The sequence below is a fragment of the Rhinoraja longicauda genome, chromosome 31 (genome assembly GCF_053455715.1).
Source record: "Rhinoraja longicauda isolate Sanriku21f chromosome 31, sRhiLon1.1, whole genome shotgun sequence".
NCBI lineage: Eukaryota > Metazoa > Chordata > Chondrichthyes > Rajiformes > Arhynchobatidae > Rhinoraja > Rhinoraja longicauda.
In genome coordinates, this window is record NC_135983.1 from 7,747,258 (window position 1) to 7,764,304 (window position 17,047).

General features: G+C 44.1%; 2 protein-coding genes across 4 annotated transcripts in view; one reads left to right on the forward strand and one right to left on the reverse strand.

The window, feature by feature from the left end:
* psmb7 (proteasome 20S subunit beta 7) overlaps window positions 1-10,107 on the forward strand; it is a 62,880-nt gene extending 52,773 nt beyond the window's left edge. The window contains exons 7-8 of the mRNA XM_078426432.1: window positions 2,850-3,001; window positions 9,847-10,107. Coding sequence (XP_078282558.1) covers window positions 2,850-3,001; window positions 9,847-9,958 — 264 coding nt within the window. The 3' untranslated portion in view covers window positions 9,959-10,107. The remainder of the gene's footprint in view (window positions 1-2,849; window positions 3,002-9,846) is intronic.
* Window positions 10,108-12,580: 2,473 nt separating this feature from the next.
* Window positions 12,581-17,047, reverse strand: part of LOC144608392 (serine/threonine-protein kinase Nek6-like) — a 161,806-nt gene continuing 157,339 nt past the window's right edge. For all 3 annotated transcript variants that reach the window (XM_078426106.1, XM_078426107.1, XM_078426105.1), the window contains exon 10: window positions 12,581-14,845. In XM_078426106.1, the coding sequence (XP_078282232.1) occupies window positions 14,735-14,845 (111 nt within the window). In that variant the 3' untranslated portion in view covers window positions 12,581-14,734. The remainder of the gene's footprint in view (window positions 14,846-17,047) is intronic.

Here is a 17,047-nt window from a genome sequence, read left to right on the forward strand (position 1 = left end):
AATCTAAAATTGTTGCTGACGTGGCTGCGGAAGATGATGGTTTTGAGTTTATGGAAGAAAATAACTGCAGATGCTGGTACAAATCGAAGGTATTTATTTCACAAAATGCTGGAGTAACTCAGCGGGTCAGGCAGCATCTCAGGAGAGAAGGAATGCGTGACGTTTCGGGTCGAGACCCTTCTTCAGACTGATGGTTTTGAGTTTGCTAGCATTATATTTTCCCGCATCCACAAATGGGCAACAGCCCGAATTTTGTGCAAAGATCGAGATGTAAATTAGACAGGAACATGTAAGATTAAAAATAGAGGAACGTTGAAATTGTTGACAGTTGACTCTGCTGCTCACTGGTATCCCGTGAGGGATTGTCTATAAGTGCAAGTGCAATTTTGTATGATAACTTTTGTCATAGATTCATACAGCATGGAAACTGGCCCTTCAGTCTAACCAGCCCATGCCAACCAAAATATCCCATCTAACACTAGCCCCACCTGCCCGTCTTTATCCCCCATAGCCGTCTAAACCTTTCCTTCTGTCGTTGAAAATGAATTAAGTTTGGAATAAACCTAAATGTGGGAAATGGTGAGCATAAATGGGGGATTTTGTTCCTTCAGATTTTCACCATCATGGAAGCATTCCCACCGATCTCTGTCCCTCATTGTACTTTGTTTTCTGTGCATGATTTCACAATATTTTTCTCTGGTTTAAACTGTATTCGTCAGTATGATGGGCTGCAGATATTGTGATGTGGCTACTCGACTGTCTTTGGATGGGAGAAGGACTGAGCATATTAAAAAAAAAAAAGGCTAGAGTACACAAGGAGGGAAGTGAGAATGGTAGAGGTTAAAGGGTTGAGTGAACTTAGAAACGGAACTAGTCACAGGTGACAATCTGCAAATTTACGTACGTCGTGGAATATCAAGGTTGACCTGGGGGTTGGCCGGGGAGTGTTGGAGAAAGCTTCACAGTGGCAGCCATAGAAGATTGCAGCAGCAGTGGTGTTAGCACCGTACAGCTTTCGATTTGGAAGAAGAAATAAGGGGTGTTGATTTATTGATCGTGATTGTTGTTTAAAGCTCGCCTGATGGTAAATTCTCTTTCCTGCTGTTTAATGCCTTACTTCCCAGCCCCTGAATTTGAATCTTTTATTAGAGTCAGCCATGTATCCTAATCAATTTTCTTCATAATCACTAGTTTCTTTTTTTGAAGAATGCAAGCCTGTGTCCTGACAGCTGGGGGTCATGGTGCCCCACATCTTTCCTTCTCTTCGTTTCTGGTGTTGGCCACATGTGTCAGTACCAGTGGCTTCAACCCGCCACACCTGCCAAACAGCTTACTGAGGAGCTTCTCCGAGATCAGTTTGTTCACTTTGAGTTGAGACTCTTAACTGGATGATACATTTTTAATCTCAGGCCCTTGTCCAAACATCTGCCTATCGAACCCCACACCTGTATTAACCTACTGCCTGCCACGCTTTGCCAGTACCTCCTCTCTTCCAGCTTTCTCCTTCCCTCCTGCAATCAGTCTGGAGAAAGGTCCCAACCCGAAACGTCATCTATCAATGTTCCCCAGAGACGCTGCCTGACCCACTGAGTTACTCCAACCTTTGTGTCGTTTTCTTAAATGCATTTTTTCATTCGTTTCGTACAAAGAAAAACTGTGATACAAAGAGATAAAAAAGCAAGTAAACCTGCAAAAAAAACGGAGGTTAAATAATTTAAATGACTTGTTTGCCCCCAAACAAATCTCTCAAAGATAAAAGCCTTGGTTATTCCTGTGGAATATGAATGTTTTTAATCAGAACTGTGTTAGGAGTGGTGAGCATTTTAGGTTTTTCTTCACATCTACGTGACCACTGAGAGCATGTAAGAGCTGCATCATCTTCCAAGTGGACTGAATGTAGATGGGCAGGCGTAAACCTTCCTGGCTGTTCAACAGTGTAACACTGGTGTCGAGTGATTGCAGTGTAACGTTTACCTATTTTTGTTCTTTTAGCTTCCGAAAAAGAAACAAACCCAATAATTATTTTTGTTAATTTGAAAAGTGTATTGTGAATGGACATCCATCAGGAATATGTCAAAATTGGGAAGATAAGCCCCTCCATAATCCTTCCTTTAACATATGGTCGCAAGGCATATTGACACAAAACAGTCAATTTACTGTATTTCTAATTACATCTTCAATGACAGTATCTAAACAAGTGCAAATGACTTACCACGTGTATGCGCTGCCATTTGGTGATCTTAGTTTTGAGGGGGGGGGGGGGGGGGGGACGATAAACCCACAGAAATTACCAGAAAAAAAAGTTCCACGTTTTCTTTTAAATTCCAATGAATCGCAGTTTAGAAATGGTGTGTGTAAACTTGATTCAATAATTTTCCCAGTAGAGGGGGCTATTGTTGTTTCATTGTAAAGTTCCACAATACATGCAAAGTGAGCAATGCAGAAGATGCATGAAAGTCTGGGCAGGAAAATGTCTCAAATTGGTCTTGGTATTGATTGAAAGATCCCGCATAGAAATAGGCCTTGCGACCGCTCTGAGTTTACGCCGACTATTGATCGCCTGTTCACACTGGTTCTATGTCATCCCACTTTCACGCTCACTCCCTACTCACTCCAGGCAATTTACAGAGGCCAATTAACCTACAAACCCACATGTCTTTGGGATATGGGTGGAAATTGGAGCACCCCGGTGGAAACTCACACGGTCATTCCTTTGAAGAGAAATAATTAGATAACTAAATTCAGATTTATAATCCAATGCTTGTGCATACACAATTTTTATCTTTAATGGTTTCCAAATAATTTCGACTCCATCTTAATGTGCTCCCTCTCCAAACCCTTTCCACCAGGAAGAAGATGCAAAGCAGCTTGTCAAGGCTGCCATTGGTGCGGGAATTTTCAACGACCTTGGGTCAGGGAGCAACATTGATTTGTGCGTGATAACAAAGAATAAACTCGACTATCTGAGACCACATGACATTGCCAATAAAAAGGGTGTACGGTAAGCATTTGTTCATTTCTGCACACTCGTGTTTCTCTGCAACATTTTCAGTGTTCACAATTTAGCTTAACCCAACTGAGTTTACCCATGTGGATGCAAAAAGTTGTTTTTCCCATCTACTCTATCAAAGCTCTTAAATTGTAAACATGGCACTTGATTCTCCCTTCTCTGAGAGGATCCTCTCTCCCCTCCGCACAGCCAGCGCCAATCTGGTGAGTCTTCACAGCACCAGCTCCAAGAGGTTGCCAAATCTCACAGATTGTGGTGCTCGGTATCAGCTACAATAATCATTTAGCATAAAAACAATCATTCTTTCAGTTTATCAGAGTTGGTCAGTCTTGAAAAATATATTTCAACCTGCAACTTTTCTCCACAAATGCTGCTTGATTAGTATTTTTTCTAAATTTCAGATTTCCAGCACCTGCAGATTTTTGTTTGTCCAGTTTGAATTTGGGTTCCAGCATTGTTTTTTACCAATTTTCCTCTGTCTCGCCCATGTTCATTCATCGTCAGATTTCAAATCCTCTGCAAATTACAAGCCTTTGCCACCAACACTCACCACTAGTGTCATTCAATCCCTCTTGATCCTCATCCTACCACTGGCTTCTTTTGACCTGCTCTACTACTTAAAACATAACAAACTCCCAAACGTTTACTAATTTTAATTGACGATCATGGACTGAATGTTTCTCTTCGGTGATGCTGGCCTGAGTATATCCAGCATTCTCTTTTCTGTGCAGATACTTTCCTTGTTTGCCATGCCATGCAAAGCCCCAGTTGCAGCTTTGGCTTTTGTAACAGCTTTATCAACTTGTCCCGCAATCTTTAAAGAGCACCCGTTTTCTTTTACCTTCTATATCAAAGCATACGAACAGCCCACACTGTCGGTGCTGAACATGATGCCAAGCTAAACTAAGCTTCTCTGCCTGCACATGATCCATTTTCCTCCATCGGCTGGCATCAAAGGTTACAGGATGAAGGCAGGGGAAAGGGGTTGAAAGGGAAAAATAGATCAGCCATGATCGAATGGTGGAATAGACTTAATGAGCCGAATGGCCTAATTCTGCTCCTGCGTCTTATGTTCTTATCCCCTGCATCTCCATGTGTCCATCCAAAAGCCTTTTCAATGCCACAATCATATCTACCTCCACCACCACGCACCCACGCTCTCTGTGTGTGTAAAGAAAACTTGTCCCGTGTGTCACCTTAAACTTTGCCCCTCTCGCCTCATTTTTCCTTCCCAAATGCATCAGACAGTTGTACCAGAGGCGTTGTTCATTTCTGCACTGCATTATTTTTGCAGTCTGCTGCTAAAGAGGTTGCAGTGACAGGCACTTTGCCCACAGTAGAATGGTAACAGAGAGAGCACGAGGTCAATGGCGGGTGATTTGTTAGTAGGAAGAATGTTAGCAGATGCCAGTGCACCCTGCTCTTGGAACGTTGGATATTTAACCTCGACTTAAATAGCTAATATGCATGCAGGTACTTGATTTAGAACCGTTAGTGAACGAGAGGAACTTGTGTTTCGTACGGCCTGTTTAATGTCTTTGGGCAAAGTCTGGTTCAGGTTTCACAGGGATTGCACAGACAGGTTACTGCTTCATATCTGTAATCACAATGCTCTCCCACCTCACCCCACCTGAAAGGGGGAAAAGAAGAAGGCCAATAGGCTATTGTTTACCGATTCTTTAACTAACTTTGTGCAGGATGTCTTTTTCATTGTGTGGTGGGTGCCTGGCACAGTCCGCCAGGGATTATGCTGGTGGAGATAGATGCAAAAGTGGCGTTTAAGAGACATAGGTAGGCACATGGAAATGCAGGGAATAGTGTGTTATGGATCACATGCAGACAGAGATTAGCTCATGTTGGCACCTTGTTCAGCATGGGCATTGTGGGCCAAAGGGCCTGTTCCTGTGCTATGCTGCACTATTCTATGTTCTTTGAGGAACTCCACAGAAGGTACTCGTTGTTTAATTCCACATTTTCCCAGCATTGGGAGAATGAACATTCTTCTCACTATTGCCTTGAATAAAAATTATTGATCTGAATACATTTCTTTCTGCTCCCAACAAAACATTCCCGGTAAGCTTAACATTTCACTGAACCCAGTTAATATGCAGCTTCCCATTCTTGAATATTTGGAGTCGTAGAGAAACCGGCACTTCAGCCCAGCACATCCATGCCGACCAAGGTGCTCCATCAAAGCTAGTCTCATTTTCCCGCATATCATCTATATCCCTCTAAACATCTCCTATCCATGTACCTGTCCAAGGGTATTTTAAATGCTGTTATAGTACCCACCTCAAATATCTCATCTGACAGCTTGTACCTTTTGTCGAGGGAAAAAAGTTGCCCCTCGGGTTCCTATTAAATCTTTCCCCTCTCACCTTAAACCTGTGCCCTCTGGTCCCTGACTCCCCCATCCTGGGTAAAAGACTGTGCATATACTCTTTCTATTCCCCTCATGATTTTACACATAGAAAATAGGTGCAGGAGGAGGCCATTAGGCCCTTCGAGCCAGCATTGTGATCATGGCTGATCATCCACAATCAGTAACCTGTGCCTGCCTTCGCCCCATATCCCCTGATTCCACTAGCCCCCAGAGCTCTATCTAACTCTATTTTAAATTCATCCAGCGAATTGGCCTCCACTGCCTTCTGTGGCAGAGAATTCCATAAATTCCCAACTCTGGGTGAAAAAGTTTCTTCTCACCTCAGTTTTAAATGGCCTCCTCTTTATTCTTAGACTGTGCCCCCTGGTTCTGGACTCCCCCAACATTGGGAACATTTTTCCTGCATCCAGCTTGTCCAGTCCTTTTATAATTTTATACGTCTCTATAAGATACTCCTCTTATCGTTCTAAACTCCAGTGAATACACGCCCAGTCTTTCCAATCTTTCCTCGTATGACAGTCCCGCCATCCCAGGGATTAATCTCGTGAACCTATGCTGCACTGCCTCAATAGCAAGGACGTCCTTCCTCAAATTAGGACACCAAAACTGCACACAATACTCCCGATGTGGTCTCACCAGGGCCCTATACAACTGCAGAAGGACCTCTTTGCTCCTATACTCAAATCCTCCCCTTATGAAGGCCAACATGCCATTAGCTTTCTTCACTGCCTGCTGAACCTGCAAGCTTACTTTCCATGACTGGTGTACAAGGACACCCAGGACTCGTTCCACTTCCCCTTTACCAAATCTGACACCATTGAGATAATAATCTGCCTCTTTTTTTTTGCCGCCAAAGTGGATAACCTCACATTTATCTACATTATACTGCATCTGCCATGCATCTTCCCACTCACACAACCTGTCCAAGTCACCCTGCAACCTCCTAACAACCTCTTCGCAGTTCCAACTGCCACCCAGCTTTGTGTCATCTGCAAACTTTCTAGTGTTACTTCTAATTCTATCATCCAAATCATTAATATATATTGTAAACGGTTGCAGCCCCAGCACCGAGCCTTGCGGCACTCCACTCGCCACTGCCTGCCATTCTGAAAAGGGCCAGTTTATTCCTACTCTTTGCTTCCTGTCTGCCAACCAATTCTCTATCCATGTCAATACCCTACCCCCAATACCATGTGCTCTAATTTTGCTCACCAACCTCCCGTGTGGGACCTTATCAAAGGCTTTCTGAAAGTCTAGATAGACTACACCCACTGGCTCTCATTCGCCCATTTTACTTGTCACATCCTCAAAAAATTCCAGAAGATTAGTCAAGCATGATTACCCCTTCATAAATCCATGCTGACTTGGACCAATCCTTTTACCGCTCTCCAAATGCATCATTATTACCTCTTTAATAATTGACTCCAGCATCTTCCCCACCACCGATGTCAGGCTAACTGGTCTGTAATTCCCCGTTTTCTCTCTCGCTCCTTTCTTGAAAAGTGGGATAACATTAGCTATCCTCCAATCCACAGGAACTGATCCTGAATCTATTGAACATTGAAAAATGATCACCAATGCGTCCACTATTTCTAGAGCCACCTCCCTGAGTATCCTGGGATGCAGACCATCAGGCCCAGGGGATTTATCAGCATTCAGTCCCATTAGTCTACCCAATACTATTTCTCGCCTAATGCAAATTTCTTTCAGTTCCTCTACCCCCCTAGATTCTGTCCACTACTACATCTGGGAGATTGTTTGTGTCTTCCTTAGTGAAGACAGATCCGAAGTACCTGTTCAATTCTTCTGCCATTTCCTTGTTACCCATAATAATTTCACCCGTTTCTGCCTTCAAGGGACCCACATATGTCTTTACTAATCTTTTCCTCTTAACATACCTAAAGAAGCTTTTACTGTCCTTTATATTCTTGGCCAGCTTCCCCTTGCACTTCATCTTTTCACCCTGTATTGCCCGTTTTGTTACCTTCTGTTGTCCGTTGAAAGCTACCTAATCCTCTGGCTTCCAGCTACTCTTCGCTTTGTTATACCATCCCTAAGTTCCCCTGTCAGCCACGGTTGCCTCTTACTCCCCTTAGAATCTTTCTTCTTCTTTAGAGTGAAATGATCCTGCATCTTCTGGATTATGATCAGAAATTCCTGCCATTGCTGTTCCACCGTCATTCCTGCTAGGGTCCTTTTCCAGTCGACCTTGGCCAGCTCCTCTTTCATGCCTTCATAGTCCCCTTTGTTCAACTGCAACACTGACACTTCTGATTTAACCTTTTCCCTCTCAAATTGCCGATTAAAACTAATCATACTATGGTCACTACCTCCAAGCGGTTCCTTTACCTTGAGTTCCCTTATTAAATCTGGTTCATTGGACAACACTAAATCCAGAATTGCCTTCTCTCTGGTAGACTCCAGTATAAGCTGCTCTAAGAGTCCATCTTGGAGGCACTCTACAAACTCCCTTTCTTGGGGTCCAGAACCAACCTGATTTTCCCCCATAACCACAGTGGCATTACCTTTATTACATGCCAGTTTTAACTCCTGCTGTAATTTACGCCCTACATCCGGGCTACTGTTTGGGGGCCTGTCGATAACCCCCATTAGTGTCTTCTTACCTTTACAATTCCTCAACTCTATCCACAGTGACTCTACATCATCAGTCCCTATGTCACCCCCCGCAAGGGACTGAATTTCATCCTTCACCAACAGAGCTACCCCACCACCTCTTCCCACCTGCCTGTCCTTTCTATAGGCTGTATAACCCTGAATATTCAGTTCCCAGTCCCGATCCTCCTGCAGCCACGTCTCTGTAATCCCCACAATGTCATATCTACCAATCTCTAACTGAGCCTCAAACTCATCCACTTTACTTATACTTCGCACATTCTTATAAAATACTTTGCTCCTCTCACCTTAAGTTTCATTGACCTCGGGGGAATAAAGGTTTTGACCGTCGACCCTCTCTGCACCTCTTAGAAATGTTGAAGCAAGGTTTGCAAAGTATTTTTGTTGTTGGTTGGTGGTTGCATGGGGTAGAGGGCACTGGGTCAGAAACACTGGGGTAGGGGACACTGGGTCAGAAACACTGGGGATGGGGACACTGGGTCAGAAACACTGGGGTAGGGGACACTGCATCAGAAACACTGGGGTAGGGGACACTGGGTCAGAAACACTGGGGTAGGGGACACTGGGTCAGAAACACTGGGGTCGGGGACACTGGGTCAGAAACACTGGGGTAGGGGACACTGGGTCAGAAACACTGGGGTAGGGGACACTGGGTCAGAAACACTGGGGTAGGGGACACTGGGTCAGAAACACTGGGGTCGGGGACACTGGGTCAGAAACACTGGGGTAGGGGACACTGGGCCAGAAACACTGGGGTAGGGGACACTGGGTCAGAAACACTGGGGTCGGGGACACTGGGTCAGAAACACTGGGGTAGGGGACACTGGGCCAGAAACACTGGGGTAGGGGACACTGGGTCAGAAACACTGGGGTCGGGGACACTGGGTCAGAAACACTGGGGTAGGGGACACTGGGTCAGAAACACTGGGGTAGAGGACACTGGGTCAGAAACACAAGCGCAGCTTTAGAGAAATTGAAATAAATTATCCACAGATTCTTTTAAAACTTTGCAACAAGGGTGGCCCAGTGTTCCAGTCGTTGCCTGACAGCACCAGAGACCCAGGCTCGATCCTGACTATGGCTGCTGTCTATATGGAGTTTGTACGTTCTCCCCATGACCGCGTGGGTTTCCTCCCACGCTCCAAACACGGAGGTGTGGATTTGTAGGTTAATATGATTTTATAAAATTGTAAATTGTCACTAGTGTGTAGGATAGTGCTAGTTTATTGAAACATATAAGATTATTAAGACACGTTAGAGACAGGAAACATGTTCCCAATGTTGGGGAGTCCAGAACCAGGGGCCACAGTTTAAGAATAAGGGGTAGGCCGTTTAGAACGGAGATGAGGAAAAACTTGTTCAGTCAGAGAGTTGTAAATCTGTGGAATTCACTGCCTCAGAAGGAAGTGGAGGCCAATTCTCTGAATGCATTCAAGAGGGAGCTGGGTAGAGCTCTTAAGGATAGCGGAGTCAGGAGGTATGGGGAGAAGGCAGGAACAGGGTACTGATTGAGAATGATCAGCCATGATCACATTGAATGGCGGTGCTGGCTCGAAGGGCTGAATGGCCTCCTCCTGCACCTATTGTCTATTGTCTTTACGGTTGATCGCTGGTCGGTGCAGACTCGGTGGGCCGGAGTGCCTGTTTCTGCGCTGCATCTCTAAAGTCTAATAACGAAAGTCGCAGCAAAACTCTTCCCAATTGAATCGAGTGTTGAATCTCAGCAAGAGCGATAATTACAATGGTTCCAGTGCTCGGAAAGGTTGGGTTTCTCTGCTGCTGGGACTTACTGTGTGTTGCATCTTCTCTATCCCTGCAGGCAAGGCAACTACCAGTACAGAAGGGGCGCAACAGGCATCCTAACGGAGTCGGTCACACCACTGAAGCTTGAAGTGGTGGAGGAAGCTGTGCATACAATGGACACTTCCTGAACAATCTGACCATTGTTATTTTTTTACCACTTTGATGTGGATGTCCAGAAAATCAAATGATTATATGTACATTAAAATAACAAGTGTAATAACAGGAGACGTGTTCAATTTCTTTTGCAAATAAAGTTGGTCTCCCAAAGTTTCTCCTTCACCTGCGTTGTTCTCTCATTTAAAGGCCATTTCCTCAGGAAATAGACCCTATTTGTAGCGTCCTCCTCTCTGCGCAATCCTCTTGTTGTGCAGTTATCTACTTACGTGTGCATCCTGGGTTATACAAAATTAAAAAGGCGGCACTGAGGATTTTCATGAATTTGGCATCTTTCCTCTGTTAAAAATTGAGTGGCTCGTTAGTGTGTTTTGTATTTTTTAAATATTTGTACAGTTATTGTGCTAAGTAGACAGTAAGATGCATGCGGAAGGTAATTCTGCCAATTTAATATGGACAAATTTGTGGCTACTTGAGATTTATTGGGTAAGTCCACAATCGACTCGGGTGATTTGTTTAAAGACCAGCTGATCAGAGTTCAGGACCAACGTGTTCCAAGAAGGAGGAGGTTTCAAGGATGGCAAAGTATGGAAACATTGGATACTAAGAGAGGTCAATTTGGTCAAAAAGAGAAAGGGAGGATGGATCTTATGGTCCAAGCCCAGAGCTCACTGACATTGGCATCATGTTTAGATAGAGTGGTAAAGAAGGCATGAGATATGTTTGCCTTCACCGGTCAGATCATTTGAGTTTAAGAGTCTGGAGGTCATGTTGCAGTTATATAAAAGTTTGGTTAGGCTGCATTTGGGGTATTGTGTGCATTTCTGGTTGCCCCAATCCGGGAAGGATATGGAGACTTTGGAGAGAGTGCAGAAGAGGTTTCCCAGGATGCTGCTTTGATTAGAGGGTATTAACTATAAGGAGAGGTTGGACAAACTTGGATTGTTTTCTCTGGATCTATGTTCCTCGTGAATTTGTAAATCTCTAGAAGGCCACCCCTCAGTCTCCTCTAAGCTCCAGGGAAAAGGTGATGGAAACAGAGTCTTTGAATATTGTCAACGTCGGGATAAGCTAAGATGCCAATCAGACTGGAATATGGGTTTGAGGTTACAATCAGTTCAGCCATGATCTTATTCAGTGGTGGAGCAGCGGGGAAGGAGCCTACCCATTCATTTGTGATTCTGTACCTCAACTATACAATTTATCCCTGGATAGGAAGATGCAGGTGTACCATTAAAATGATGCAAAATGATACTTCCATGATGAAGATTCAAGTTCAATGGATAGTACATGAGATGCTGGGAAATGGTCACGGACATCAGAGACTGATTTGGCCTCTTGGAGTCTTCAAGGAAGCAATCTCCATGTTGGAGATTCGTCCTCACAGATGGAATTCTCTCAGTTATGCTTTGAGTGAAAATCTCCAACTGCACCAGTTCAGTTCCATGGCTTTAGGTAAGTACTCTTACAGGGATAAACTGTCGGGCATCTTAATCAACAAATCTATTGTCTCCCGGTCTAGGATTTAATTGTACATTATGCAGGGGAATAATGAGGGATCTGGATAAAAAAATACACTATAATTCCAAAATCAATCCTTTCCGAGCTTGCCCAGTCTGACCTGTATTATCTCCAGATATACAGCAAAGTAGTTGACTCTTCGCTGCCAGCAAGTGTCCTTGCAAGCCACTGAGTTCAACTCTCCAGACATGTGTTCATCCCTATGTTAGCACATGGCACAGGAGTATTGCTACTTCTTTATACCTCCCTTTAATCTCTTTCCTCCTACCTTAAGATTTGCCAATTGGACCTAAAATGTTTTCTTTTCCTTCGTCCAGGTACTTAATGTAAATAGTGACTAATAGCATGCCAAAAACTGATCACTGTGGTACCTGGCTCCAGTCTGAAAATGACCCATTTATTCCAGCACTCTGTTGTGTATGAGAAAGCCAGTCATCAATTACAACACATTTCCTCAAACCTTGGGCTTTTAATTGATGCACCAGCCTCGTATGTGGCACGTTGTCGAATGCCTTTTGGAAACCTAAATACATTACATCTACAGATCGTCCTCTATCAAACATCCCCAAAGAATTTGAGCCAATTTGCCAAAGATGATTTGCCTTTCATAAGACCACACCATCGAGGTTTAATTATAATCAGCTTTCCCAAATGAGTAGCTAATTCCACTCTTTGACTATTGACTCTACCATCTTGCCTCTATTACCTGAAACAGAGTTCATGTTCCAGGCCAAAGCCTCTTCATCAGAATGTTAACACTCTTTCCGCGGCTGCTTTCTGGCCAGCTGAGTGTATCCAGCAGTGTTGGGTTTCATGCAGTATGTTGCTGTGCCACTGTTTATTAGATTAACTCATGGCGGAAGCGATCAGTATCGAAAGAAAAAGCAGTTCACTGTCTTGCTGCAATTGCCCCAGCATCACCTTCCCATCCCACGCCTCAATGTATTTCGTGAACTTTTCCTTCCTTTCTTTTCCTTTTGGTTCTTTTTTTTTCCATTCTCTCTGTTTCTCACTCTGACTCAGTGTTTTTTTTCCTTTGAAATACCAGAACAGCACGTCCTAGCTCACTGCAAATCCCCACCATGTTTCGTCTGAATATTTTTCACAGGCCACCCCTGGGTTAATTTAAGCAACAAAAAAAAAACCCGACTCTGAAAATAATAGAACAGCAGGTTTCAGTTGCAAAGATCCAAGTCTCTAAGTAGTTAATGGTATTTTTATTTTGTTAGTAAGCTGCAAATCATTGATTTAATGGTTGGTAATTCATTTACAAAAATTTTGCACGCCCATGATTTAAAAGAGATGCGAGGCAGTTTAATTCCATGCATCAATAAAATAATGGATGCAGGCACGACTTGATTCTTTAGTGTAAGCAACTATATTCGTGAATATGTCTTGCTCTACCTTGTATACAATGTTCTACTATTAGCCTGCATAACTTTAATTAATGCAGAGTTTTGGTCCAGAGCATTTTCTAGTACAGATGTACATAAATAATGGATTGTTAAACCACAAGCCTTGTATCAGGGTACTGGTTCCTGCCCCGCAGATTGGACATGTGACCAAAGCGGGTGACCCTGAAGTCGTTCTCTACCGGTGTGTTCTCACACGCTGATCGTTCACAAACGGCCATCAATTCTCTCACAACTCCCTGCAGGACAAGTACTGGGAAAGAAGCCTAGGGGAACACAGCACACCTTCCAATGTCCATAACACTTGAGCACTAATTTTTATGAGTTTCAAGAATTCAAAAAAATATTGCTGAGTACAGAGGAAACATTCACATTTTACAAGGTTTTCACAGTTGGAAAGATTGTTGCAAGGGAAGCACTGCTCCTGGCTAATCAGTACTGACAGTGTTGAAACATCACAGTTACTGAATGTTGTAAACACGTTCTCCCTGTCTGTCTGAGACAGATTGCTCTGGGTCTTTGGGTTCACTGAACTGTTCCTGTTGATCCACACCCAAAGATACTGCTCTGCTCATTCTGAGAATACAATATATTTTTTTTGTATGTGGTATTTTTATTAAAATATGCCATTGTGTGAGAAAGTAACAGGAACGCTGTCTGGAACAGGTCATGGCAGAGGTCAAAAGAAGTGAAAGAACTGTTCTGAGCTTGAAAACTGGGACTGAAGGACGTTTCTGATGCCAATGCATTGACTTGGAGAGTGAACACATGATATAATCAATAAATAAAACTCCTTTTCTGCTCGCGGTAATCCCTTCTAATTATGTCTAACTGAAAACTGGTGGTCAAAGGGATGAGGAATTTCGTATGTTACCATTTAGTGGGAAGAAGTAGATTAGCAAAGTTGACTTACATTTGGCACGTGGAATCCGTTTGCCAAGTACCCTTTGGCCACAACAGAAGCGTACAAGGTTCCTATCCTTATCAACAGCACAGCGTTCTCCCTGCTGCTCATTTTCCTGCTTAGAAATAACCTCCAACGAACCATGACCTCATTTGAGGACTGATTGCATTGACTACTCAAATTCTCAATGCTAAAATGGTATCTTGTAGGCTGACTCCATTCCATGGACCAGGTCTGAATAAACAGCGCAAAGGCCAACTAGGAATCTAGTTTGTTTTCCATTCCAATACCGCTGTTGGTAGTATCTAACATACAAATAAAAGACAATAGTCTTCCTGCTGGAAGTACACTACATAACTGAAAAGACAAGTATATTTGCTTTCTTCCAAATCATCCTTTCAGCACAGCTATCAACTCTTATCAAGAGCTTTAGGTAGACAATTTTCTAACATGATTAAAATTGGTCTAACATTTCTATCCATTTAAACACCTTCTGACTGAGCATACTGGAAGATATCCAAGTGGCTCACTGCTTCGATTGCTTCTGATTCCACACTGACCAAAATTGTAACGTGTACAGAATTCAATTTTACATAACCATCGAACATTGTTAAACCTTGCTGCATTGAAATTTATAGACAACATAAGAGTAAGAAATCAGAAAGCATATCTATGAATACATTTTGAAAATGTAACACGGAAGCATGAAAACTATACAAGTCCTGTTGCATTTGATCAGAGGACAAACTCAACCATTCTACAATTGCTACAGGTCTACTCGCTAACAGTCCTTACAGTGCCATTTGATTCCAAAATGCGTTTATCACATTCCACTGATGGTGCTTTCTCCCGACAGATCTTCACTGCGGCACTTATTTTTGTTTCTTTTAAAACAAACTTCAAGCAGGGGTGTGCTGCAAATGTTCTCGCAAAGACTTCCACGAGGTCGGCGTTCAGGTGCTGGCTGCCCAGCCGTGCATCTGCTTCGCTATCTGGTGCATGAAGCTGATGTCTGGCCGCAGGTCGGGGTCGGGATTGATGCACATGATCACCAGCTCTCGCAGCTAGGGAAAGACGGACATCTTATTAGACAAATCCAGACGGTGCAGGATCAGCGACTACCTTGCTGTCTCGCAAGGCCGAGCGCAAACTGGGTGACCGTGTTGCCGACTACTTGCACCCCAACGGTATGAACATCGAAAAACAAAGACACAAAGTGCTGAAGTAACTCAGCAGGTCAGGCAGCATCCCTGGAGAAAGACACAAAAGTGCTGGAGTAACTCAGCAGGTCAGGCAGCATCCCTGGAGAAAGACACAAAGTGCTGGAGTAACTCAGCAGGTCAGGCAGCATCCCTGGAGAAAGACACACAGTGCTGGAGTAACTCAGCAGGTCAGGCAGCATCCCTGGAGAAAGACACAAAGTGCTGGAGTAACTCAGCAGGTCAGGCAGCATCCCTGGAGAAAGACACACAGTGCTGGAGTAACTCAGCGAGTCAGACAGCAACTCTGGAGAAAAAGGACGGGTGGCGTTTCAGGTCGGAACTCTTCAGATGCTGCCTGACCCGCTTAGTTACTCCAGCTCTTTTGTGTCTATCTACGCAAAAAAAACCCAGCAACTGCAGTTCCTTCCTACATATCCCTGGAGAACATGGATAGGTGACATTTTGGGTCGGGACTCTTCTTCAGACCGAGGATGTGGTAGAGGCTGATACAGTTACAATGTTTAAATGGTATCGAGAGCTACGAGTTGTACCAGTCTGAAGAAGGGTTTTGACACAAAACGACACCTATCCATGCTCCCCGTGGATGCTGCCTGACCCGCTGAGTTACTCCAGCACATTGTGCCTTTTTATTTTGTTGATAAACCAGCATCTGCTGGTTCCTTGTTTCTACAGTATGAACATCAAATTCAATTCACTGGCCTCCTGGATCTCTCTGTTGCTAACCATTTAAACTCCCCTTTCCCATTCCCATACTGACCTTTCTGTCCTGGGAGTCCTCCATTGCCAGAGTGAGGCCCCGCACAAACTGGGGGAACAGCACCTGATATTCCCCTTGCAACCCAACAGTATGAACATGGAATTCTCTCATTTCAAGGGATAACTCTTCCATTTTCCACCCTTGTGTGCTCCCATTTCTCCCACCATCTCCCACCCCCCGAGTCCCCTGCTCCTTTCCCTTGCTTTGTACACTCATCTCCCATCCCCGAATTCCTCATTTCCCTTATATCCCCCCCCCCCCCCCCCCCCCACCTTTCCCCTCCCCCCCTCCCTTACATACATATCCCTCCCTCTGGCTTTACATTTCACCCTTCTCCTTATCTGACACCATTTTGTCTTCTTTTCACCTCCAGCCGTTGTCACGTCCTCCGCCCATCTGCCAACCAACCCACCCCTCACCTGTATTCACCTATCACTTGCCGTACAGTACCATAAAAAGCATTTCAGCCCAACTCGTCCATGCCGACCAGTGGAGTTTAGTTTGTTATTGTCACTTGTACGGAGGCACAGTGAGAAGCTTTTTTGCCGCGTGCTATCCAGTCAACACAAAAGAATATTCACGATTACGAGCAAGCAGTCGACAGTGTACAGATGCAGGAGAAATGTTGTAACGTTTAGGGCAAGATAAAGTCCAGTAAAGTCTCATTAAAGATAGTTTGAAGGATTCCAATTAGGTAGATGGGAGGTAAGGACTATAGACAATAGACAATAGGTCCAGGAGGAGGCCATTCGGCCCTTCGAGCCAACACCGCCATTCAATGTGATCATGGCTGATCATTCTCAATCAGTACCCCGTTCCTGCCTTCTCCCCATACCCCCTGACTCCGCTATCCTTAAGAGCTCTATCCAGCTCTCCCTTGAATGCATTCAGAGAATTGGCCTCCACTGCCTTCTGAGGCAGAGAATTCCACAGATTCACAACTCTGACTGAAAAAGTTTTTCCTCATCTCAGTTCTAAATGGCCTACCCCTTATTCTTAAACTGTGGCCCCTTGTTCTGGACACCCCCAACATTGGGAACATGTTTCCTGCCTCTAACGTGTCCAACCCCTTAATAATCTTATACGTTTCGATAAGATCTCCTCTCATCCTTCTAAATTCCAGTGTATACAAGCACTGTTGCTGGTGAGAGGATGGTTCAGTTGCCTGATAGCAGCTGGGAAGAAACTGTTCGTGAATCTGGAGATGGCTGTGCAGACAGAACACAGAGTGCTCTGCAAAGCACACGCCTAGAATACATTTGTTGTCACTTAAGTAGAGGAGTCAG